This window comes from Argiope bruennichi, chromosome 4 (genome assembly GCF_947563725.1).
Source record: "Argiope bruennichi chromosome 4, qqArgBrue1.1, whole genome shotgun sequence".
In the NCBI taxonomy this organism is placed as follows: Eukaryota; Metazoa; Arthropoda; class Arachnida; order Araneae; family Araneidae; genus Argiope; species Argiope bruennichi.
The window spans coordinates 6,864,434-6,891,387 of NC_079154.1; the positions used below are offsets into that span (position 1 = coordinate 6,864,434).

General features: G+C 29.6%; 1 protein-coding gene across 1 annotated transcript; it reads left to right on the forward strand.

Moving 5' to 3' along the window:
• Positions 1-514: 514 nt before the first annotated feature.
• Positions 515-26,731, forward strand: LOC129966860 (calcyphosin-like protein). The gene is made up of 5 exons (XM_056081457.1): positions 515-650; positions 18,711-18,807; positions 21,377-21,554; positions 24,362-24,571; positions 25,882-26,731. The coding sequence occupies exons 2-5, from the start codon at positions 18,737-18,739 to the stop codon at positions 25,981-25,983; spliced, it is 561 nt and encodes a 186-aa protein (XP_055937432.1). The 5' UTR covers positions 515-650; positions 18,711-18,736; the 3' UTR covers positions 25,984-26,731.
• The last annotated feature ends 223 nt before the right edge of the window (positions 26,732-26,954 follow it).

Genomic DNA, 26,954 nt, shown 5'->3' on the forward strand with positions numbered 1-26,954 from the left:
ATATCTCCGATAGGCGATTTGGAGCTTTATTCATTAACCCAAGATCAGAATCGGATCACTGGTTTATTTTAACTAGTTAACCCTTGAAAACTGATTTTTTTTAAAAATTGAAATACCATTACCAAACGACTTTACGCTTCCTTTGATATGCCATTTTCTTTCAAGCGCATCGGTTTTCCTCAAAGTGAATAATAGAGAAAACAATTTTATCTGTAGTGATATTTCTTCCAAATGTCTCATATCATCACTATACCGTGTCAAATATTTCTTAGAATATTCATAATCTACTTTAACCCTTAAAATACGATTAAGCTGACTACTGAATTTTTAATTTTACAGAATGTTCTATGAAATGAACTCGACCCTGCATTTCCGCATCAGTTGTTATACACGTGGAGGTGGCTATATTTCTTTTGTTCATGAAGAAAGACCATTTTGTTTTTGTTTCATTTGCTTTGTTTTGACCTGGTTAGTTTTTCCACCAACCGCGTGATGGCCTCCGCTCATGCCGGTTCGTATGACGTCACAGCAGAGATTCTAAACCGGCGAAATCGCAAGCACGATCACTTTGTGGCGGGAATTTCTGGCATCCGCATCTTGACACTTCTATTGCGACTGTCAAGCATTATCGTCTGCTATAATATCCATAGGTGAGTTCTAAACATTGATGTCATATTTTCATCTTACATATTAATTAAAAGGGTAATTGTTTCTCCCAACTGGGCGATTGAATTAGGAAGAGGAAGTTCCTTCTTTCGCATTCGTAATAATTTATGAAATCTTGGCCGTATGCCATCGTTCCCTGCAGTAATTTTTTGACCATTTACTTGTTAAGTTCCACCCTGAATTCTTTTTTTTATGATAGTAATTGTTTTATCTTCCCATTTCATCAAAAGAAGAAAAAATTAGGGTTTTAAGATAAGTTTCTATGTATACATTGTTGTAAAAATATATTGTCAGGATAGAATTATTAGAATGCAAAAAGCCTTAAAAATTTTCAAATTTCTGTTTCCTTTTTGAATTTTTTTATTTGTAGCATTTGAATATTCTTTAACTGATTTTTATTCAAAAAATTAGCTTGAGGTAAAGTGGATCTGGAAATGCAGTGCTAATTGTTAAGCTGCCTTATATTCTTAATAATTAATGCTACATGAAATGTAAAATAGTGATAGCCATAAAACAAAAAAATGCCAAAAAATGTCCCATATTGAACTTCTGAGTAATAGATTTAATAAACAAGTAATATGAACAAGCATTAGGAAGATATGTAAATTTTTGTAAAAATTTCTTTTATGGTTTCAAATTAAAGACTCTTTTCGGGTGAATCATTGTCATAAAAGTACAAAGCATTAGAGCTCTTTTATTTGTGAATATTTTTATTTTCGAATGGTAAAAAAGTATTCCTAATTTTATTCAGTTATTTGCTGAACAGGGCAAGAAATATTCTTAATTTCAAAAACTTTCTAATATATATATATATATATATATATATATATATATATATATATATATATATATGCCAAAACAGTGCTGCAGATTTGCATACAATCTGTGTAATTATGAAAATCCATTTGCATTTCTTATTTTTTGTGAGAAAAATAAATGACATTGTATAAAAATCAATAGTTTCTCAATAAATTGATAAAAATTGAAACAAAAAAAACTTGAATATAAAATTATCTTCAATAATTTTTAAGTAAAATTAGTTAATAAAGGTATTCTTGCATATATTTTTTAAAAATTTCTTTCACGAAAACCAAAAGTTTATCCATAAAAATTTGAATTTTTAGTAATATCAGGCTATCAATTTTTCATTTTTTATTACTTCAGTATACTTTATTATACTTTTTCATTTACTCTTACTTCAATTCATTATTTGCAGTACTTTATCATTTTGTTCTTTTAATATAGAAAAAGAATTTAAAACTTCTAAATGTTGTAACAATCATCTTTTTTTCCTTAAAATTTTAAGACGAAATTGTTTTCACAAAGAGTTGAATTTTAGTTGCTAATAAAAAGCATTTTAGATTTAATTCAATGAGAAACTTTTTTTTAGAATTCTTTTGTACGTGACTCATAAGCAGTAAAAAATTTATCTAAAAGGGAAAAGGAGTTACGAAATTTTGAAACCGCTGCGTTGGATGTCATCAACAGATGTCTGAAAAGAACCGCAAAAGCTTTGAACAATGAGGATGTTGCGAATGTTGTCAGCTGCGCATGAAATAAATGGAAAAATTGTTAAAAAAATGTTAGATTTTAATCCTTAAAACAAGTTTCCTTCTGGAAGCTTGCAACATAAGTTGGGGTAAAACTTTACTAGCTTATGCTGCGTTGAAAACAAAGATTTTGCCAGTGACCTTTTGGCCTTTTTCTAGTTTATTTTCGGTATGTAATGAAAGCATAATATTAAACAAATTTCATTTTTGAATGAAAAAAGATAGTTTTATTCTTTCACTATAATGACAAGTATAATCTGAGTAAAACTACAAAATAAAAACATCCTGCATTCTGTCTTTTATTTTAAACAACACTATAGCTCTCAGTTATTCTTTCTATTTAATATATATTTCTTCTTAAAGGTAAACATTTATTTCACATATTCATGCTGAAGTTTTAATAATACGCTGTTGTATACTAATGTCTTCATCGATTTCTCTAATTGGTTTATTCTTTACTGTCAAAAACGCACCAGTGTGAACTAGCCTTAAAAGTAATGAAGAAATTATTTGCACTTAAGGCTGTTCACACTGGCGCATATGAATTTATTATTCTTATTGAATAAAACAAAAATAACTGGGAAGCAATAGTCACTTTTGATGTTTTTCGGTTCCATTAAATTACATTACATTTATTTGGCCTACTATAATGAGAACTGTCGGTTCGATTGTTTCGAAATGGAATATAAATCAAGTCAAAATAAATCCCTCCCAAAATGCTTAGTTAATTATAACTGAAAAAAATGTTACACGTGAAGCATTACACATTCATGTTTACACATGAAACATTTCGCTCGTTTATTGTGTAATTTTCTCTTCGCTCTGATTAAATAACATCTTCTGTTTTAAGAAAGGCTTGACTTATAAATTTAAATAAAAGTTCACGCCACCACTTGAGATGTTTGTGAATTTCATATAATTCTTGTATCGCACTGTAACGTTGTGAATGACTTATTATTCGGAAAATATGATTATTCGATACCGTCCACTATGCGGTGGTAAGCGGCTAATAACTATTGCAACTTCTGCATTCACTTTTTCTGAAAAATAGAGTAATTAAAAACTGCAAATTATCATTCGCATTTGAGAAACAAACGCTATTACTAAATTTATTATCATGCGTTTAATATGATAATATATTGTCTCAATTTTCTGCGCTATATAGATTCAAAAATTGTTGAAAGGAATTATTAATTCGTTTATTTTTAAAATAAAAAGTTTGTTGTTTTAACATTTTAGTCGCATAATCATAGCAAGAATGTTTGAAGAGATCACATGACTGAATAGCCGAACGCAGAATCTTTTCCGTAGAATAACTTTACTCTAGACTTTATCCATATATATAGGACAGTGACACTTAAAGATTTTCTGATTTTCACATAACATTTCTAAACAATAAATTATAACTAAAACAAATTTACTAAAAAATAGTTATTTAGTTCATTTTAATTTAATCTTTTATTTATTACTATTCATGATGAATTTTTGAATTACTTTTGCCTTCAATTATTAAAAATATATTTATATATTATATTATTTATATTTATAAAAATATAATTTATAATATATATTTGAAAAAAATATATAAATATTATTTATAAAAATATATTATGTATATTTATAACTTTTTATATAATCAATATATATATATATATATATATATATATATCCAATCGATTAATGGACTTTCTTACTGGGTTCTTTTTGTTCTTCCTGTCTTTCAGGAAAGTTAAAATAAATATTGAATCTTCTGATCTGTGCTCCTGCGTCAATCTTCGATCGTCTCCCAGATTTGGCACAGAGACCCATGACATTAAGATGTTTTGTCGGTTTGTTTGAATAAGTCAGAGTTTGAATAAGTCCAGATGATGAAAATAAAGAGTTTATTTTACCTAAATTAAATCGATAGATTCGATGTTAAGTTGTTATCTGTTTAAAGAATATTTCAAGCATTATTTTAGTTAAATCAATGGAAGAATAGCAATCTTATACCCATTTTAAAAGATACATTATAAAAAAAATATGATTTATTAAAGGAAACGAGATATCAAAATAATTTTGTTTTGGAAATTGGAACTTTTGAACGCTCTTGATAAAATATAAAATATACAGAGCTTGCTATTTTATAAAACCTTTTATGCTCTTTCAAAATATTTTATGTTTTTGTCTTTTTAAATTAGAATTACTTTTACCGACTGATAGAATAATTACTTTATCCGCCCTAAATTGCAAACGGTAAGAGATAGAGCAAGGTTGCTACAGTATTTTATAATCCGCATGGACTTTTCTATCGCCTTTCATTTTCCGGATTATGTTAAATTCATCCTGTATCGGCTTTAAAAAATGAAAAACCAGTAAATAAATAACCCTTTTTTTCTGAAATTTTTAATTTGAGAGAAGATAATCATAGATGAAGTCCTGCACCCAGCGTTCTTAGGGCATTTAGATAACCGTGAATAACAGAGCCGCCACAATAACATTATGGGAACTGTGGCTTATTATATAAAAGCATTCACCGGCCTTAGCACAACCTCCCTTTTTTAGAAAGTTTGTCCTGATTTCTGAATTTGCACCAATACAACCACATCACAACTACTATACCCACAGGAGAAACAGGAATAAATTTATTTCTCTTCAACTTCCCATCTTCGTATTCGTGGTAGTCAACCCGATAGAAGATGAAAGAAACCGCCCTATCTTGAAATCCTGAAAAATCTAGATGGTCGCCGTCGTGAAGCCTAACAAAAACTAAGGATATTCAGTAAGAACTATCCATATTGTATTAAAAATAGTAAATAAATGCAGATTACATGCACATGTAAGAGACAGTTTGATTAATCGTGAGTTAACGAAGTCTATTTAAGAGCTCTAAAGCATTTCCAAAATGGTTATTTCCCTTCTCTTTCTTCTCCATCATTTCTTTTGACGAGACTATCTAAATTTCCTTTAGAAGAAATGAATACGCGGCTGTATACAATAAATGCTTAAACTACAGTTCAGTCATTCGCTGCTTCTGCTTTCTCCCATTTGCAAGAATACGCCATTAAACTAACTTTTAAAATCATGAATAGAAACTTATAGTAGAAACTTATAAATAGAAACTTTTAGTAGAAACTTATTTATTTATTACAAATGCCCAGAAGATTGGCTATGACGCCATTAGATCTCTAAGAACTTAGATACACCATTAAAATATTTCTGAACTTTACAATTTTAAAGACACAAGTGCAGAGCACGAGTCAAGATGAGTAGCATCAAAAATTTGATGATCTCCGCACAGAAGACATAAGGAAATGTCAGAAAGCCCAGGCCAATACAAGTACGCGGGCAAACAGTCATGGCCTAGTAGAAACAGATTCCTTGTATCTTTAGATTCAACAATTTTTTGTTCCTCATTATTTCAAAATGATGAAACGTGCTTTAATTTCAGAAGCATCGCAATTCCTACAAACATTTTTTTAAATTATAAATTTTCATCACAGTTGGTAAATGCGTTACTTCCTTGTAATATTTCACTAATATTTGACATAATCTGCCTTCCTTTATCAGAACTTTAAATAATACATTTACAGTTTACTTGTAATGTTTCCGGAAATAATGGTGTTCTAAGAATTAAGAGGAAACTGGTTGAATGATTCTGTTTATTTTCCTTCCAAACATTCATATCGCATTACGGCGAATATTTTGGTCTTCCCGCATCATTTCTCATTGAGGTTTCGCTTTTTTGATTACGTCAAAAGTCTTTGATTTTTTTTTTCTCAGACGACAAATGCTCGAAAGAGTGGATGACTCAACCTGCACGCATCTGAATCATGATCTACGATTAACAAACGAGCGGCAACGAGAACAGACGACTTTATGATTTTTTTTACGACAAAAGAATAAAATAAAACAAAATAAAAAGAATAGTAGGAAAGCGTAATTGAAGTCCCGCCACTCACTGTATTTGTAACGAATGTCTGTGAAAGCTTCTCTCTCGGTTGTTTTTAGGACATTGAACCGCTTTGATATATATGTCGCTAGTTAATCATCACCTATGTGTGACTTCTGCTATACGATAAAAAATAATAGTTTCAGAAGTTCTGTTTACTGTATCATTCACTTTCTAGTCTTGTTAAAATAATGGAAAATATTGGATTTAACTATTTTTCATATATATTTAGATTTCTTGAACCATTTTTGTCAAGTGAAAGATTTTCTTTTTTGAAATCGTTTTAAAAATGTTTTTTTTTTTAAATAAAATTCGAAGTTCCAGCCTCTTTTAACATTTTTAAAAAGTTCATTTAGCAATAACCTTATAAGCGTTATAAACATTTCTGATATGAAGCAGCAAAGATTGAATCATGAGCATTGGTGTTCATATGTTTCATTTTTCATAATGTTTAGATATCGAAATAATGTTTTTTCGATATATTTTACACACATTATAAAAATCTTGCTAGACATCAAATCAAAATACGTGTACATTTATAATTTTATACCGGGAAGGTTTTACTTTCGTATTCAGATATTTTTTGTATATATTTTCATTGAAATTTATTTTAATATCTTATTATAGATGCATCGCAATTTTTCCGAGTGTGTTATTTATAGTTTAAAATCGATCTAACTTTAGTCGTTTGTTGACTCATTTTTTGCACAAATTTTTAATTTTTTACAACTAATAATGGAAGATGTTGATTGGCAACTCAGGTGAAGTATTATTCCAGGTTTATCGTTCTTTCTGTTTGATGGAGGTCAATTGAACAAGTGTCTTTTGATGCCATAGTCTCAAAACAAACTTCAATTTGTTTTTGAGAATGTAATATGTAAGTCATTAATTTATAAGTTAAATCTTATTAATTCGTACGATTCAGGAAAAATCTTATTCTATTTTATATGCATGATTAATAAATAATTGATTTTAAAAATTAAATTTTTTAAAATATGATTTTTTTTAGAAATGTGAAATAAATGTATTTTGTTATAAAATGCGCCAAAGAAACTTTTTATAGAAATTTGACATTTTTTTAACTCTGTGTATTAGAGCATTAAAAAAACAATTTTATTGTAAATTTTGTTTGAATTTTCAATATATATTCAAGTAAAAAAAAAACTCGTTTTTTTTTTTCTTCTTTTTAGTAAAATTATTTTACAATCGTTAAAATATTTTAACTTTCCAGAATTTAATACTGAGTTCAGAATCCACTAACTTTTTAAGTGATAATATCTAGAAAAATGCAGGGCATTGACGTTGTTTGGATTCATCAAAAATAAAAAAAGAAATGAATAGAAATAGTGTTGATATCATGTTCCGGAAAATGTTGCATCCGTGCTTGCGTTGTCTGGTGCTTGCACGGAAATCGAAATTCGTTTCTATTAAAATAGAATGCCTGACAGCAAGTTGACCTGTAAAAAAAATCGTTAGAGTTCATCCAAAGTTAAAATTGTATCGTATGATGCTAACTGTGCAGTTAAGATACAGTAAACTTTCGATTATTTGTTATCCTCCTTTTCATTCCGTATTTTCTTTTTCGTTCGGGGTCATTTAGATTCTAGAAGAACAAATCGATCATCGATTTAGCAAAAAATGTCGTTAAAAGAAACTAGGCGGAAGTAGTCATCACGAAATTTTCTGCCGTACACTGCAATAAAAGCATCTTTCCAGCATAAAAACCGTGGACTTCAGCAAGATTATGATCGCCACGAGTGCTCAGATTTATTTATTTTTTTCGGTTATCTTACAAAGGAGAATTTTAATCTTCAATGTATAATAATGAAAACCAAATATTCAATTGAACGCACGCCTTTTTTTTTTTCACTGATTGAAATTAAAACTGGACGCAGAATTACAAGATCAAATGCCAAATTTCATTGTATTTTGAGTTATCAAGTTTGAATACCAAGTCACTGTGTTTTTGAATTATTGCAGTTAAATGTTGGCAGATGTACAGACCGACAGATGATCAACCTTTTAATGGATTTGGTTCATTTTGATGCGGCCATCGATACATCTACATATTTTACTAAAATTGCATCTCGAATTTTAACAAATAGTTTACTTGAGTGCGCTCTCAACGTATTCGTTTGTTCTCAGGCAATCAGAGAAACATGGAAGCGAATAGATTTCCTTCAAAATTTTATAGAAATATGCAAATTTGGTGTAAAAACAAATTCTTCCATCTATTTGAAAAAGTTTTTGGATTATCGTGTTTACAAATAGAGACAATTCCAAAAGTGTATTTGTATATTCGGGAAATGTGTTTTGTATACAGGAAATTTATTTATTTGAATTAAAAATACGTCAAAACCTCGAATTCGAATTTTAAATAATTATAATGTTTTGCATACTTCATATATGGGAAAGTAAAAAAGAAAAAAAAATGTTAAAGAAAATACAATTTACTTTTTTTTTTTTTTTTTTGTATATCCAATCAGCAGAATTTTAAGTGCGGAAACTTTACTGTTAATGAAGTATTAATAATATACATGGTAATAATATTATTTAATGATACGGCAAATAAAAATTGTTCAAAAGTACTTTCGCATTGATTTATTTTCTGTTATTTTGCGAATACCTTACATGAGTTCGCCTTGCTAATTCGGCATCGCCTTTCTTTCCTTGTTCATGTAAATAATCGGGACTTTACATTATTAATACTTTTAGTTTTATGGCAATGGCAATCATTTTACTTTTAAAAAAAATTATCAATTCAAAATGATCAGATATTAACAAAAAATTAGTATCATGAAAAATATACGTAATTTGTTAACTCTGAATTTTTTAAAAAAAATCTATAAGTCTTTTGAAAAATATTCAATGCCTTCTTTATCTATGGAATTTTGTTTTAAATTTCTGATATTAATACGCTATACAATATAAAAAATATTAATATGTTTTTGTAGTTGTTAATGTCATAGAATGTTTTGTAAAGGTTATCTGACATCATAACCTCGATTAAACCTCGATTAAATATTTTTTGTTAACAATAACTTTATAAATCTGAGTAAATAAATTGGAAGAAATGCATAAATAATAAATATAATTTTCAGTTTAATATTTTTTTTAGAATTAATGAATTAAAACACGTTCATCCTTTGGCTGAAATTTATTTCTTCAAATCAAGAGCTATAGTAAGTTTTTTCATCCATTGGAAAGGTAATCGCAAAGACCATTGGCAAAAAGAAGCTATAAATGATTATAATTCGAACATGAATCAATGCTAGATACATAGTTAATATACACACTTCTTAAAGAATGGAATAGAAAAAATCAAATTGAATTTTTTTCAACTTTATCAATTGATGTTTAAAGGTCACGTTTCGAATGAATGGCAATACAAGAAACGAAATTTATTCACATATAAATGTACTGTAAATACATTTGCCGCTCAATTTCTTTTCACAATTGTTAACACAAAGTTTGAATTTTTAACTCTATTGTGTGAGTCTATTGTATTTCAGAAAGCTACTTTCTTTAAATTCTTTAGAAATGATTTGTTTCTGCGGCGCGACGAAGCTTTTACTTCTGGAAGTAATCGTCCACGAAACCGAGTATTTATGAAATAATGCCGACGGATTTCTTGCTGTCTGCTGTCAAAATCAATTTTTTCATAACTTAGAAATTTCTTAGCGTAACCAAATAGGCATACAAGTTTACCAGGTGACTGTGTCGTTTCCATGGTTTCCTTAAGAACATTGAATTAGGTATTCTTGTGATCTTGAATGTTTCTGACTCTCAACGTTTTTTTTCTCTTTCCTTTAAAATGGGCTGTCGTGTGTTAAAAGAAAGAAAGAGTCAATGTATGACAAAATGTTTCAGGAAATGTAATACATTGGATCACTGTAATATCTGCAATTGACTGAGCTTCAAAATATTTATTATTTTTTGTAAAAGGTTCCAAGAATTTCATCTTAATTCGTAATTCTTTGCCAGTAATTTTTTTGTATAAATTAACTTAAATGTAAAATTATCTAAAGTGTCAAGGAAAATTAAATGAATCTAGGTTTAGTTTATTTACTTATATTAACTTCCCGCTTTAAAGCAACACTAAGGCTAATTTGGGACAGATCTCGCAATTTTGAGCCGCGATCAGATGACATGGTCGGCACCTGAGCGACCCCACCCCCCTCCTCTTTAAACTTCCTTACCACATCAGTGGAAGGACGTTTGGCCCCGACGGATTTAACGTACACCAGAACCACCCACCAGACGGTTCTTCGGTGGAATCGGGTCTCGAACCACCAGACCGCCGTGGCCTATATTAATCTAGGTTTTCCCTTCTAAGCAAATTTTTTTTATATTTCAAATTCGCATATTTTTTCAAAGCTATTTAGAGCTTGTGAAGTTATAGTTATTCACGCAAATGAAAGATGTATTTGACTGAAAAAAATAACTCATTGTTTTCTTGGACAATAACTATAGTAACATTAAATAATAATTTACATTCATGTTTTTGTGATATTTATTAAATATTTTGATTTTGGAATCTATTGCAATACAAAAAAGCATTGTAGAGTGGTGTTATATATCTGGTAATATGTGTTGTTACCAGGTAACACTTCTATATGAAGAAAACTATTGTGAAGAAACTGATATGAAAAAGAAAAAGAATTCAAACTTTTAATTTTTAATTAATTAACTTTATGTAAAAAATAAGTACACAATGAATTCAGTCGCACCTGGATTCTTTATCAAAACATTTCTTGAGAAAAAAAAATCTTCAGCATGAGGTTGAGTGATTTTGAATTTGTTACAAGTTGAAATAAAGCAACGCTTTAATTATATTTCACTATCTTTTAATCTCATTTCTTTAGCTATTAAGTCTGTTCTTTCCAAAGTCATCTGAAAAAGGGAAGGAAAAAAAATCTCAAAGACTGCTTTGTGTATGTGCAAACTGAAGATTATCAAGTTTCCCATTGATGGCCTGATGTTCAATAAAATAATAAAAAAAAAGTCATACAGTAACTATTATTTACCACAAAACGCAATTTTTCTCAACCGCAGTGGGTGTGGCAACTGGTATTTCCAAGCGATGTCTTGTATACCGTGGAACAGCTTCATTTTATGCTTAGCTTTCTTTATCGCGTTTCAATCGTGCTGTCAGCTAATTATTGCATTCTAACGTCATGCTGGTGGAAAGTCTCTTTTCATAAAGGATGTTTTCAGACAGGCTCTCTCGCGTCATTCATTTCGTCGTTTGTTATTGATAACATTAAATTAGTTATCATAATTGATTACAGGGAAAATTTAATATGAGCCCAAAAATCTGCCAGTTCTTTCATGACATTTGTAGAAAGGAGCCTCACACATGCACCAGTTTTCAATGATCATTGTAGCAATGAAATGATTAACTACATGTATCGGTGACCTATAGAGTCTGAGGTAACAGATCAATTTAGCATGCACTATCTTAGTTATTGAAACAAAAAAGACTATATGAATGACACCTGCTGCAAATGAACAGACAGGAACGGATGAGCTCATAGCGACAAATGTATACAGTACACTCTCGAGTATCCGGTTCCACACTATCCGGCCTAGTTTCCTTTTATCGTACTTAAATGAGGAAGGCCAGGCGTTTCATTGGCAATATTGCCAAGCCATTGGAAGCGGTGCTACGATTCTCCTACGTGTCGTGTAAAAAATACAAGTAGTGACAGGTATAGAGCAGCGTTCTGCTCGTTGTTCATTGTTTCGTCAGTGTGTAACGGACGGAATTATATCGCTGAATTGTGACCGCTGTTAATAAGAAGTGCGTCTGTTTGTCCATTCATTAAGTGTGAACTGGGTTATTCAAAAACGCAAATGTCTAGATGGATGAAATGAAGTATAAATTTTTTTTTTCGTGCAACTGTTTCAAATTTAGAGTACAGTGTATTCAAAGTTATGTGTGTCTGTGTATGTAAATGCCATAACTCTGAAACGTAACGACTTCCACAAATGAAATTTGGTATGTGATAGGCTCGCTATCAGTATCAAATTTTGAATCCAATCGTGCAAAGTAAGACAAACTCGTTTCTTTCCCTTTTATACTTAGAAGTACAAAACAAACCTCATTATATTAGTACATAAGAACTTCGAAGAAAGAATATTCCTGCTGGTTGCTTTAGAATTCAGAACCATTTATTGCCCTGTGAAGGCTAAGATTATATTACCGAATATAACTCGTTATAACAACACTTCCCCAACTACGGGCAGCAGATGGGGTATTCATGGACAGCGGAAATCTCTTTCATATTTGTTTTAGTGAAAATACTATCAAGTAATGAAGACAGAACAGAGTCTTCAACATTTCACCTGTTCTGGATAAGTGTTCAGCCATTGCTAAATTTGCACTGAAATAAGTAAGGGGATTTTCGAGTTCTTATCTGCGTGAATGTTCTTCCTCAATTTAAATTATTTTTAAGTGCATCTGGAAACAAACTGAGGCTGAAAATAACTTGAGGCTGAAACTGTCAAGTTTTCATTCAAATATTGATTCTCACATTGAAGGCAACAATGTTAAAATTCCTTTGAGTTTTTAAAAGTTTTTATTTTGCATATTGATCATGTGATTTTGAATTTTCTTATATTGTGTCATCTTAGTCATTACAATAAAATCATTCTTTTATTAATAATGTATTTCTTATTTACATATTTTGCTAATAAACATCAAAATGTTTTTTTACACAACGGACACTTCGTACAGGCTCGTAAAACTAAATAGGCTAGAACGTAATTACATTTTATTACTGATTCACAAACAGGTTGGTCATTTTATCTTCCTGTAAGAAGCAAAAATTATTGGGAATATGCTACAAAAACTGCTTAAAATGAAAAAAAAAAAGACATGCCATTAAAGAGTGCGAGGGATTTTTATTCTTCAGAAATCTTTGCCTGGAGAACCAGCCAGACATTGTGAGAAACTTGAGGCATTCGATTTTACATTACCTCATTACCTTGAACTATTCTTTAGCTTTTTGCTTTATGGAGAACGCTCCAAGGTTACATAATTATAGTCTCGTAACGAAAAAAAAAAAGTTTTTTTTTTTTTTTCATATGCTTTTTTATTTCCATCACTTTAAAAAAGCTACGTTGTTCTTATGCTAACTGGAAGATGTGCCTGCCTAGACATGTTGTTATCTTTTTAACATCACCGATCAGATTGCCACAGATTGAATGGCGAAAGCTCTAGTAGAAAATCTAATGCACAAAGGCAGAATGCCAAAGAAAATTTTTAAAAATTTTAATTTATGGAGCATTTTATATGTTAAAAATAAATGATAAAGGAATTCTATGAACTAAAAAACTTCATGAACCCTCAAATCAAAACTAATCGCTAAAAATAGATAAAAGCAAGGAATGATCCATTAATTTTAAAAAATGCAGAAAGAGAATATTAGCAGATAGTATAAATCAGCATAAATGTAAAATACTAAAAATTGCAATCCTCAATTCATTGATCTTTGCTACAATCAAACTTAAAATAGTGTAAATGAAACGTGACATTTACAATCCCATAAGTAATTTTTATTACGTTTAACTTTTTTTATCGATAAATTAATCACTATAAATATGAAAAAAAGAACTATCTGAATTGCTAAACGCCAAAACATTTACATTGAAACATTAGAAAGAAAAATGAGATTTATATATCCGATAATGACGCAAATAAAAGAGAAACTCCCACAAGTTTTACAAGCAGCACTGGATAATTATACTAAGAATAAATTAAGTGATAAATATCTACCAATGTATTGATTTGAATATTGATTGAATACCAATGTCATTCACAGTCAAGTAGAGTTACGAAATCTTTTTTCTATATCTGAAAAAAAAGTAATAAGATTTTTCAAGATCTGGAATCGAAGTTTTTAGTGATTACAATACTTTTTCCTTGAAAACTTTGCTCTTGAAAAATTAAAAAAAGAAGTTCCTGTTTTGATTCAGTCATGAGGTTGGCATCGTAACAAAGAATATGGTTGTGAAAAAATCAAATTAGAAATAAATATTAACTTTAAGTTTAAATTTCAAAAAAAAAAAACAGAAAATAGAATAAAAAGGGAAGGAAAGGATGAATCCGGCCAGAAGACTTTATCAAGGATCTTCTTCAAGCAGGGATTCAAACCAGGGATTTTTTTCTATGAGGGATCTGACTTAATCCTTTTTATTCTTTTTTGCAATTTAAACTTAATGTTTATTTCTAATTTGGTCAATTTCATTTATGTTTTAGATGTAGCAGCATTGATACGCTCTAAATACAATGTATCTTACGTTTAAAAGTTTTTGACTCGGGATATATTTATTTTATAAGTTAGTTTCATAAATGTTGCTTTAATTTTATGGTTTGTAGTTGGAAAGGAAACTAATTTTTCCAAAATCTCTAGTCTTGTGTTCTATTGTTAAAAATCATTCATAGTTAGGCCATTTTTATTTATTCTAGTACTGTGAAAAAAAAATGCCGATTATGTGTTAAAGAAAAGTAAATTTCCTTAACACATGCTTGGCGGCGCCAAATTTAATAAATTTTGTATTTGGGAATAATTAACGACGTCAAATTCCATCTATCTAGTTGAATATATTTTTGAATTATTAATTTTTATATGCTATAAACCAGACGTATATTATTTTCTTTATTTTTCCTCTTTATTATCTGAATTATCGAAATTCATTAAAATGTGTGCTTGAAAATGCGTCCATTTAAAATACCATCTTTATATACTATGTGTACAGCAAAGTTAAATAGCAAAATATTTTCAAGGATTTATCTACATAATTGTATTATTACGAAGATGCTCATAATTTTCTTAGCTTTTTAGCATAATTGTTTTTCTATAAATAAAATTACTGTTTATTTGCTTATTATAATTTTTTCAGCTTTATTGAAAGGATTCTCCTTTTTTCTAACTGTTCATTGCTAATATTCAGATGCATAAAGTTTTGTTGAATTTCTAATTATATTCAATTAGATGTAACTGGACGTAACTAGACTAGATCAACTAGACGTATTAAAATTTATACTTATAAAAGAGGGGGAAAAACCTCTCCAAAATACCACACATTCCTGAAAAATAGGCTATTTTTTAGCAGCTTTAATATACGTTTTATTTGCAAAATACCATATTTTTGAGAAAATGTTTTAAATATGAATTCATTTGGAAGACGTTTTTGTCATAAATATTTGTATGCTTCGAATCTTGCCCGTTGTATCTCATTTTTCTTACTTCTTTATATCAACCGTCTTTATTCAATCTCAAAAAATTAACGAAGAACAAGCCTTCTTCGTTTTAAAATACGTTCACTAATGCAATTATTTATACTTTGCTTATATCACACTAGGCGCCTTTGGCGACCAGCCGGTTCGCCAATCTTAAGGCTCGTTAAAATTTTAATAATTAAATATTTTATGGAACTCCTATTTTAATAGCTTCTTCATCAAAATATTTTTAAGCGTCAAATTTTGATAGTCATATAATTCACTCGTAATATTATAAAGGCCTTCAGCCGTAACGTAATATGTATATCTCTAATCTTCTGTTAGCTTTCGTAGAATGTATACTTTAAGTTAAAGTGGAAATGTTTAAAGTGTAATTGGATATAAAAACATTTTTTTCACTGAAACGAAGTATTTTTTTAAATATGAGTACTGAAAACAGAGTCGCTGAGTATTTAAACCTTATGGGCACTAAAGAATATCTTTCTTAATTTATGTATCTCAAGAATTTGTCAATAAAATTTTCACAGATTCATCATGAACAGATCGATTAATTAACAATGTTAAATTTTAAATGCATTAAACACTAGGAAAATAAACAGAATCGTTTGAAATAATATGTCGAAAACATGTTAAGCCTTCAAAACCAAGTCCGTATCCGTTGAAAATAGTTGTCAACAATCAGAACACAATGCGCATGCGTAAATTTTCTACGTCAGTTGGGGTAACGCTATGCAGATTAGAAATTTTTAATTTACTTTATTCTATTTTATTTTAATTCAAAAGTACTTCAGAATGAAACTGAAAGATCGATTATTTAATAATGTTTAATTTTAAATGCATTAAACATTAAGAGAATAAACAGAATCGTTTGAAATAATCGGCCGAAAATTTGTTAAGCCTATCCTTTTTTAGCGTGGGGAAAAAAACTGAAGCCTTACTCATTTGGCGGTGAGGAAATGAAAAGATTTTTTGGTGGGAAAGTTAGTTTTTAATTAATAATTAAAATTCTAATTAAAAATTCGAAAAAAGGACTCCAGGTGCACATTCCCGACCCGACCTCCAAGGTTATGCACGTGCCAAATTTGGTAGATGTAGGTCGAATGGTCTGGCCTGTAGATCGCCAACACACACACACATACATTGAGCTTTATTATAAGTATAGATTTGAATTTGTTTATTGGCCGTTCCAAACGATTATCGCCGCTAATCGATAAATAAAACCGCCAAAAATAGAATTTTCTGAAAGATTCGAGAGCTGTCTTACTCGGAACTAACTCTTACTTTAATGAGACTCCACACTGCGTCAAAGGAAAGGAAAAAATGCGCTTATTATCTGTAATAAAAAAGGAATTGCTGGAGTTTTATGCCATAATTAAGAAACTCGATAGGAGTTTAGAAAGAGCGAATGAAAATAAAAATTAATAAATAAATGAAAAAGCAAGCAATAAAGTCAGAAAATCCACCATAGATTCTCTATTTAAAAAGGAACCGATGGTACTATGAAATAATTCGTTTTTGTAGTAATATTAAATAGGGCCGCATTACTTGTTGAATTCAATTTATGCTGACGTGATATGCACCGAATGTGATGAATTCACTTTATTTTGAAATGAAATCTTTTAGAACAATGAAAAAATTTTGACGTCACAACGGCCCATAAGAGAAATTGCAGTTAGATGACATGCGCATTACTTCATCATGTGATTCATTTAATATTTAATTGCTCCAATCGTGAGATAATAATGTTTAGAGCACTAGATTATAAGAAGTAATAAAAACGCTACTTTAGTTATTTTATATCCAATGAGTCCCGTAAAATCATTAGAAAGTGACTGTTATACTTATCAGTCATAATTTATTTTTATTTTTTTTTGTGTGCGAATTTACAAAAAAAAAAAAGAAAGTATTGTTATCATCAAAATATGGAGATTCTATCGAATCTACAGGTTTCTTACCGAAAATCGGATTTTTGGTTTGTATTTATGTCTTTGCATACGTTCACTTAAAAATGTTTTGAACTATATATGAAATTTAGTATATGATCTTTGCACCCAAACGTGTGGATTCCATCTAGATTTTGAACGAAATCCTTTCGTAGAAAGTCTGTCAGTCTGTCCCAATGCAAGTAAACTTCAAAGCTTAAAGAATTAAATGGATAGAATTTGATACACAGTTGTGGGATCTAAAATGTCAATTCATATCAAACCTGTCAAGTGCTAGTTTTTTCATTCGCATGGATGCAAATGTAATAAATCCAAAATGCTACGATTTAAATAAATGAAATGAGATGTATGATCTTGTTGCTAAAATTGAATGGTGGGACTCTGAAAATTAAATTCTGGGCACCCGTGGCATGAAAAGTTTTGTGAAGTGCCCTCGATATTCATGCAGAGGAGAGAGTTTGTGAGAGAGTAGGTAAAAATGTTTTAGGAAGACTATTCTTGCTATTTTTTCATTTATTTATTTATTTATTACTTTCTCGTATACAAAGTATAGAGAAGGTATTAAAATCGACAAAAAATTAGAACTCGTGATTCTGACGAATCTTCACGTTTTAGATTTCCCTGAGTCCGAAGAACACATTTTTACCATTATGTCTGCCATCTCTGGCTGGCTGTCTCAGAACAAAGATAACTCAAACATGATTTTGGTTTTTACATCAAACTTTTAGATTTCTGTCACATTTTCGGTAATATCCATTCAGAGGAAGTCCATCCATCCGTCTGTTTGAATATAAGTTATTACGATTACTACAGAACAAAAAGAGTGGGATGGATAAAATTCGTTTCACACATTTAACGTCTGTATTACAGACATCTTATGGAATTGTGAGCTAAATACAATAAAAGTCGAGCTTATGTCAATCTTTACTTTCATAAGCAAGTAAACGCGATCATTCAAAACGCAATGGCTTAAATATATCAATTTTGGTATGTGATTTTGTAACTACAATTGCAATTCTATATCTAATTTTAGTTTCAATCGATTGGTAAAAACTCGTCTAAAACACACATTCAATTTCCGGATGCAATGAATCACATGTAGGGATGAAACGCCAAGAAACTCGCCAAGTATCGCGCGGCAGATTGAGTAAAAAGGCTAGATTCACGCCAAAGGTTAATATTTCTTAACTATTGTACGCCAAAGCCATGCAAGACTTTCTTTACCTTACAAAAGGTTCACAATTTTTTGCGGAGATAACACCTATGATAGAGAGTATGCAATAAATTTTTTGTTAAACCGCTCCTGTTAATTGTATGACAATATTAAAGTACCTCTAATGCTAAACTATAGGAAAACTACTTTTTTTTTTCAGCTTAATATTTTGACATACCTACCAAGATGGCAGTTGTTGAGAAACTAAGAGAGCTCTGCAGATCTAGAGGAGCCAATGGCATCATAGGACTCTCTCGGTGAGTATTGTTTGCTTGCTTTTTTTGGGGCATACTTCAGCGCGCATCTATTGACGAAATAATCTCCGAGACACAATGCAATTGTATGTGCACCGCTGCAATTGACAGTAGATGTCTCACGCTTTGTGGACTGAAATCGATGGCATGAGTAACCTATTGTGTCGTTTTTTATTTGACTGAATAGAAAAGAAAGTGAGGGGCTTATTGTAAAAACTGCCTCAAAAGGTTATGTAACATGTAAATATCTCGTATTGGTAAGTTTAGATTATACAAATTAATTCAGTTAAGAACATTTTTTAAAAAACACTATTTTATGTTTTATGAGTGTATTAAACTGCTGAATCTTGAATGTTTTCTTATTATTTTTCTTCAGATTCGTTGCCTTGAAATATTTTTCTTGGGATTCATTCTCATTACCAAAGTTATGCTTTTGATATGGAATCAAAATTGAATGGATGACTCACTCTTAATTAGATTCTGAAAATTTTATAATAATACATTGTCTTCGAGCATATAAAAATTTACTAATTTGCAATCGTATAACATCCTTTAATGTGCAATCCTATAACGCATTAAAAAAAAGGGCGTGAAAAAAGTTATTTAAAAATTACATCTGTACATGTATGAAACAAATCATGCTAGTAAAAATTTAAATAAAAATTGATTTTTTTAATTTAATAGAAATTAATTAATTTAAAAATGGAATGATGGTCAACACTGGTAGTTCTTCAACTCAATAGTGGCAAAATTGTTGCACGCATTGAATTATCCATTTTTTTAAAAAATAATTTTGTAAAAACCGATTTTTCCGTTTTTATCGAGCAATAATGGATGTTTAGAATCATGATTGATCCCAAAAAGAATTTAATTTTAAAAATCATTAATATAATAAAAAAATATGTTTTTCTAAAACGTATAAATTTTATAATAAGGAATAATATATTTATAATAAGGTCATAATATATATAATGAGGTCATAAGGAATAAATATTATTTTATGATCTTTAAATAACATTTATTCTTTATGACCTGTTAATGAGAATTTCCTTTGATCTTTGAGATAGAGCAGATATACCATATTTACTGATTTAATCCTTACTGATTCTTTCATTGTATTTATTCATTAAATACTGTCTCGAGAAAGAAAAAAATACTATGAGTTTCAGAAACCAGTATAGATATTTTAGTGGCTGTCATGTGATCGAACAGTACTAAATATTAAATTTTTCAGTTTAGTAGTATTCATCGTTCATTGTTTTGATAGCAACAATTTTGCATTTTTCTATTCTAAAATTTCAAATGAAAATTTTTCTTGCACTCTCCTTTCATTGTTTGGGATAAATAAAATCGCTTCTTTTTTCAAATAATAAGTTAATAATATTTTGTTAACTGAAACCCTTTTAAAAAATGTATTTTTTTATTATTTCTATGTGATTATTTTTAGTATAAATAATTGCGAACAAAAAATAATTGAAATACGTAAGAAATTGTCATATTTTAAAGTTATAAATGTCATTGATATGAACTTTTCGAAAATGTAGTAATAGAATATCACATATTTTATAATTTTAATATTTTTGTTTTTCTTAAAATGGATCAATTTTACAATCGGCTTTGAAAGGGATGAAATCAACTGAAATAAAGATCTTTTCAATATATTTATTGTATTTCTAAAATGTTTAAAGGCAACTAGAACTTTTTCGACAGCGAAAACTGTCAAATTTTCAATTGTAAATGAAGGAGACTTTTTAGCAATTAAATTCTATATCCGATAGAAAGATTAGGATGTATAAAACGAATGTTTTATTTTCATTATAAAGTATTTATTTGTTTGTTTTTTAATTGATAAAGCGATTATGTGTTATAGTGTGATAATGTTCGAATTCATAACTACAATTTAGCATACTCAGAAAAAATAATTCTGAGTAAAGTCACTCTAAATTAGAGTAATATCTGAGCATAAACTTAATAATTACAGTAAATTTACTTTAATTTAAATATATTTGGAACAAAAATTTCAAAAAATAACGAATGCCGTGTCATTTAAAAATCTATGTAATTTGTGATATTTTTTATGATAAATAAATCTAAAAAATAATGCTATTAATTGTATAAAAATAATTTAATAGCTGCATAATGTTTATAAATATCACTTTATCAAATCTAATTTAGTTTAAAATATCGTTATATAAATATCGTTTTATCTTTTCAAATCTAATTTAACAGCTACATAACATTTATAAATATCACTGTATAAGGTTTCATACGATTATAATGAACAGAATGTATTCTATGCGAACCAAAATTTGAAAAAAACAGTGTTTCGAGAAAATGGCAAGAAACTCTATCTTTCTACCATAAGAGCTCATGATAAGTCTATTGTTAAAAGATAATTTATAAACTTTCGATTCTTAAATCCTATACAAATTAAATATTTCTGCAATGCTCCCTATTTTATTTGACTATACTGAAAAATGAGTTTTTCAAGGTACAATTGTTCCCTTAAATGGCAACCGCTGTCCATTGAATTTTTTAGGATATATGAAACACTCAGTAATTGATTTTTCAGAGCCTTCCGCTTGATGGATGATAACCGCGATCGCAAGCTGGATTTGGAGGAAATGAAACTTGGACTCAAGGAGTACGGAGCTTCCTTGGAAGATGACGAAGTGGCCGAACTTTTCAAGGAGCTCGACAAGGACGAGAGCGGCACCGTCAGTTTCGAAGAATTTCTGAAGGCGGTCAGGGTGAGTAATCCGAAACTTCGACAGGTTGCAACAATCGATTCGTCCTGTCGTGATTCCTTCAGTTGATAACTGCGTAATTAATTACAACTTTTTGCCCCCGAAAGTCTTTAGTTGGAATAAAATTCAGATTTATGAAAAATGAATTGTAATTAGATTTTTGTGTTCTGCTTTGTTTAATTCTGTTTTCAGAATTTTGAAAGATGCCTTTCTAAAATATATTATATTAAAATATTATGAAAATTGTTGATTATGGTTATCACCTTTTGTATTACTACCTATTTTTGCCAAATACGGGAAATAATAAAGTTTTATATGAGTTTTTCTAAATTCTTATTATATTTTTTCATCAATTTCTTGAATGGAAAATTCTTTCATAAAATACTACAGATTGTTGCATCTGTTTAGTATCCAAGTTGTATGTTTGGATTTAATGAGTTATAAGCTTTTTTTTCTTCATGACAATAATAAATAGTTTTTAAATAATTTGTGTTTTTCTACATTACCTGACATATTTCCATGCAAGCAGAAGGTATTATGAAGTTTTTACATTCACTCAGATAAGTATCAAATTAAAATTTTATTATGCATTTAAAAAAACAATGTTTTCCTTTAATTAACGTTTCTTTTTAAAACGATGCGAATATTATTTTAGGACGGACCTCATAGTTTCATCACGTAACGAGTATGACACTTCAAGTGGCAGTTTTCATTCCAAATTTCCATGCCAAACCAGCCGAAAGACATGTGACCACGTTGAATTTGCCGTGAATCCGTCACTTATGTAACATATCTTCAGAAGAAACCGATCTCAAACGGATATCCTCCGCTCCCAAAGGGATCATTTTACTCTTAAATTATCAATACTTTTCTTGAAATTGAAAAAGGAATATTATTATCATTAGTACACCTGAAATAAATCGATTAACGTCATATAAAAACACAGAAACAATATCATATGATGGAAAATTATTGAAATAGTTTTTTTCTTCGAAAAAATTATATCGATTCCAGTACTATGAATGAAGATTGTGCCTTTAGTATGATAACCTACAACAGCTGTATAGCAACTGAGTGGCGGTTCGGTTTCTCGAATAAGAAGTGACGTGGCTTAGGAATACAACATTGATTATAGCCATTTATTATTGAAGTGGAAGAAGTAAAAAAGACTAGATGGTCTTCGCATAAATATTTAATCTTTCGTAAACGAGAAATAATGCGTTCTCTCTTTCCACGTCATAATTTCTTTTCAAACCTCATGATTAAAATGTTGTTGGAACTTCTAATTTAAATAAGTGATAAAATATTAAAAATATGTAAATTAAATAAATTATGAGGTCATTTTCATTTTGAAAAATGAGATTCGCTTTTTTGAGTGCTGGGTAAAATGAACCTATAATGTTTTGAACCAAAACACTTAGTATCTTAGATACATGATGGCATGTTGTTAAAAAGTGACTTAAGTGCTACTACAATGACTTTGAAAAATCCTTTTTGATTGACTTTTAATACGTCTTTAGAAGAATATATAAAAGAGAAAATTGTCTTCTTACATATTTCTACCATTTATTCATTCTTGGGTCTTTTTCTTTTATTTATTAATTATTTATCAATCATCTGCTATACGAGGTAGAGGAAGAGAGAGTATTGTGATTATATGAAAATTTTATTCCGAGATTTTGATGATTCTTCGATTTTTAGACCTCAAATCCGAAAAAATTGCATGTCTGCGCAACTTGATAACAAAAATGTAACTATTTAGGCAGATAAAATTTAGTATGTGATTTCTGCAAGCAGGATAGTATTTTTTAACATATTTCGGAGGAAATTTGTGCATGAGAAATCCCTTTGTCTGTCTTTCCATGTCCATAGAAACACAAAAACTGAACAAGCTCATTGGATAAAATTTGGCACATAATTTTATCTCCAGAATCAAAGCTCTATCTCAAATTTTGGACTTAAATGTTAAATGCTTGCTTTTCGCTTCTTATACGTGCGTATATGAATGTGATAATTCAACCAGCGGCAGCAGTATCCCCAACACTTTCTCTGGCTGTGAATATCATGAGTGTTTAAATTTTTATTTTCAGAGTTATACACATGAAAGTTGAGTGCCTCGTTATGTAGTAAAAAAAATACTTATGTATTTATTGCTTGTCATCGGAAAACAATAATTATGAAAGACAGATCTTTGATTTGTATTTAGCATCTCCGTGCAACCTAACGTGTGATCTTTTTCGTTTTTTTTTTTTTTTTTTTTTTTTGGCGATAAATCGCTGACTTGCGGTTGATATAGAAGTACCAGAAAGTCGAATATTTATTTTGGATGCCTTTTTTTCAACCGATTGAAATGAAAATTTGATATAGAACTGGAATTGTAGTCCCAAAATTTCAAATCAAATTCTCTTTATTTAAGGCCTTTTTGAGTTACTGTGTTTACATGCATAAGAAAATATTGAGTAGACGGTCAATCCTTTTACAAATTTGGTTCAAAATTTGATATATTTCTACATAAATACTATACAGTATATCAAATTTTATCTATTTAATTCTTTAAATTTTGTAGCTGTCTTGCTGACTTATAATCAGATAACCAGGAATACAAACTTCATGTGAATAGTTTTCGTTCAAAACTTGATAGAAATTTATAAATTTTATCGTTCCTGTGCAATACCCCACATTGACTTTGGTATTTAAATATTTTAGAGAGAATCTAGAATCCTTAAAAATAACCTACGAATCACCACTATATTGATACATTTGATACCAAAATGATCATTTCTTATTCCGAGTGTTTTGAATCTTCGCAGCCCGCCTTGCCCCAGGAACGCCTGGACATCATCGAGAGGGCTTTCGCCAAGATGGACAAGAGCGGCGATGGATCGGTCACGCTCGAGGACCTGAAGGGCGTGTACAACGGCAAGGAGCATCCGGACGTGGTGGCCGGAAAGAAGAGCGAAGACGAGGTGCTGCTGGAATTCCTCTCCAGCTTCGACACGCCCAACAAGTCAGATGGCAAGGTGAGACAGGAAACACGAAAAAAGATGTAGAGACCTATTGTGTGTTTCTCACCTTGGCGCATTTCCGAAACACGGTGATGATTCGGTTGGCTGAATAGTAGGCTTTTCCATGTTTGCAATCAAGGGTGCAGTTACAAGCAGAACTGATCTAAAAAAATGGCGAAGGCCGATTGGAATTTTCCGCGGGTTTATGTTTTAAGCCAAAACGCCTTTCAGTAAATATTTGCCAAACATCTAGTAATTTATTCAATATTTATTTTAAACTGAAATATTCGAGTTAAATGACAAAAGGTTTTTGAAAATTGGAAAAAATGGCTACTATTTTGGCTACAAAACGAGATATAAAGTAGAAATCTTTTGGTTTAAATGTTAACCAAAAGATTTGCTTAACTTTTGCAGATAGCTTAAGAAATATATTTCGTTCAGAAAAGTAGTTCATGAAATAAAAAATGAGCTGCATTTCTATTCTTTTTTTAATTGCTGGGTTTTGGCTGATAAATAATATGCAATTTTCTTCACATTCTGAAGTTTTAAAACAATTACAGAATATTTCCAAATGAATTGATTACTTATTATCTAGTTCAGGAATTACTGAACATGTTAAGAAATTGTTATATTAAATTTGAACTTAAGATATGAATTAGAATTTAATTTATGATGTTTTTCGTAAGAAAATTCTACTAAACATTAGAATTTGAGAAAATAACTTTTAATGATGTAAAATAGAATTAATGCGTGTAAAAACTGAAATAATAAAAATCGGTGTAATTACCCGATAAATGAAAAAAAAAAAAAATTCAAACGGTTTTAAAACTTAACCTTAAACTGGCTATTCCGACCCGCCCGAAGGCACACGGAAAAATATGAATGACCGGAATAACAACACTTTCGGGAACTCTGATTGAGTCCTAAGGGCCATCACCGGCCACGGTACAACCCATCCCTTGGGAAGTACGTCCCGTCATTGATAATTTGTAATTTGTAATCTGCTTGATATTTTTCTGATTAGAAATATGAAAATCTGAACATTTGAATGAGGATACACGAATTTTCATGAGGATAGCTTTAATACATGTGGCATCATTATCACATAGTAAATGCAACTGCACTTGTACCCTAACTGAGCATTTTCTTACTTTGTGCAATGGCATAATGTTTATTTTTATATATGTATTGTAAATTCCAAAATTAAATGATCGCGCCGGTTTTTACAAGTATCATATAAGCCAGAAAATTCTTTGTTTTCAAAATGATATTTATTCAGTTATATATGTGTAATATCTAATTATTCTTTTGATCTAAATTTTTAGGTCTCCAAGCAGGAATTCATTGACTACTATGCCGGAGTCAGCGCATCCATTGACTTAGATGAATATTTCGTGACTATGATGGAAAAAGCATGGCAGCTGTAAGAACTCGTGTGGCATACAAAATTCAAGCTACTTAAAAGCTAGTACTTGTGAGCTTCGATGCGTGAATTTGTTGTTCCTTGCATTTCTTGTTCATATGTTCCATGTAACGCCTGCAAAAGTTAAAGAAAATTTGCTTTCAATGTATTTTTGTGAACGTGTATTTTAGAAAACTTTTTTTAGATCTTTATACTTAAATTCGTAAGCTGCAGTGAGAGCTATATATAAATGTTAAATTTCCATGATATACATTAAAAAAATTCTTCAAATGCTGACTAACTGACATCTAAGAATTTTATAGAATTTACATTGAAATTGCATTCCATGCCATTTAAATAGTGCAAGAAGTGATATAAAAAAATTACAATTTTTAATTTAGAAGCAAAATGCATTTAAAACCAAATGATAATTTTTTAACGAGGGGTTGTATTGATAATCCAATTGTTTTATAGTTTGAATAACTTTTATGGCTTGTATTATTTTATAAGCTGTTTTAGCAATCGTATATTGCACATTTATGCATTTATCATATTTTAAGCATCATTTAATTTTTATATATTCATACACAGTATAAATGTATTATTGAAATTCTGAGCATAGAAACCTTACTTTTCACTGAAAGGTACATTCTTTTGTTATGAATTTGATGTATCTGTGAATTTTCAAAATATTTATTTTATTGAATTTTCTTATATTGTTTGAATAAGTTCAGATTGTCTTTTAGAAATAAATAACTTATTTTGCTTCTCTACTTTTCTGAACATGTTTCAATGAATTCAAATCATACTCGTTACATTATTACAGATCAAAAATAAAATAATTTTACTTTTTAAAGAAATAAAATTATGGGAAAATATGAATACAAAAACGATTATATGATACATAATGGGAATAAAGTTATATGTTGTAATTATGGATTACGATATTATGCGACTTGTTTATGAAATAATGAAAAAAAATGAAAACGAATCTTG

Coding starts and splice junctions, on each gene's coding strand:
- LOC129966860 (XM_056081457.1), top strand. CDS start 18,737: ATGGCAGTTGTTGAGAAACTAAGAGAGCTCTGCAGATCTAGAGGAGCC. Junction 18,808..21,376: donor GGCATCATAGGACTCTCTCG/GTGAGTATTGTT, acceptor TTGATTTTTCAG/AGCCTTCCGCTTGATGGATG. Junction 24,572..25,881: donor CCAACAAGTCAGATGGCAAG/GTGAGACAGGAA, acceptor CTAAATTTTTAG/GTCTCCAAGCAGGAATTCAT.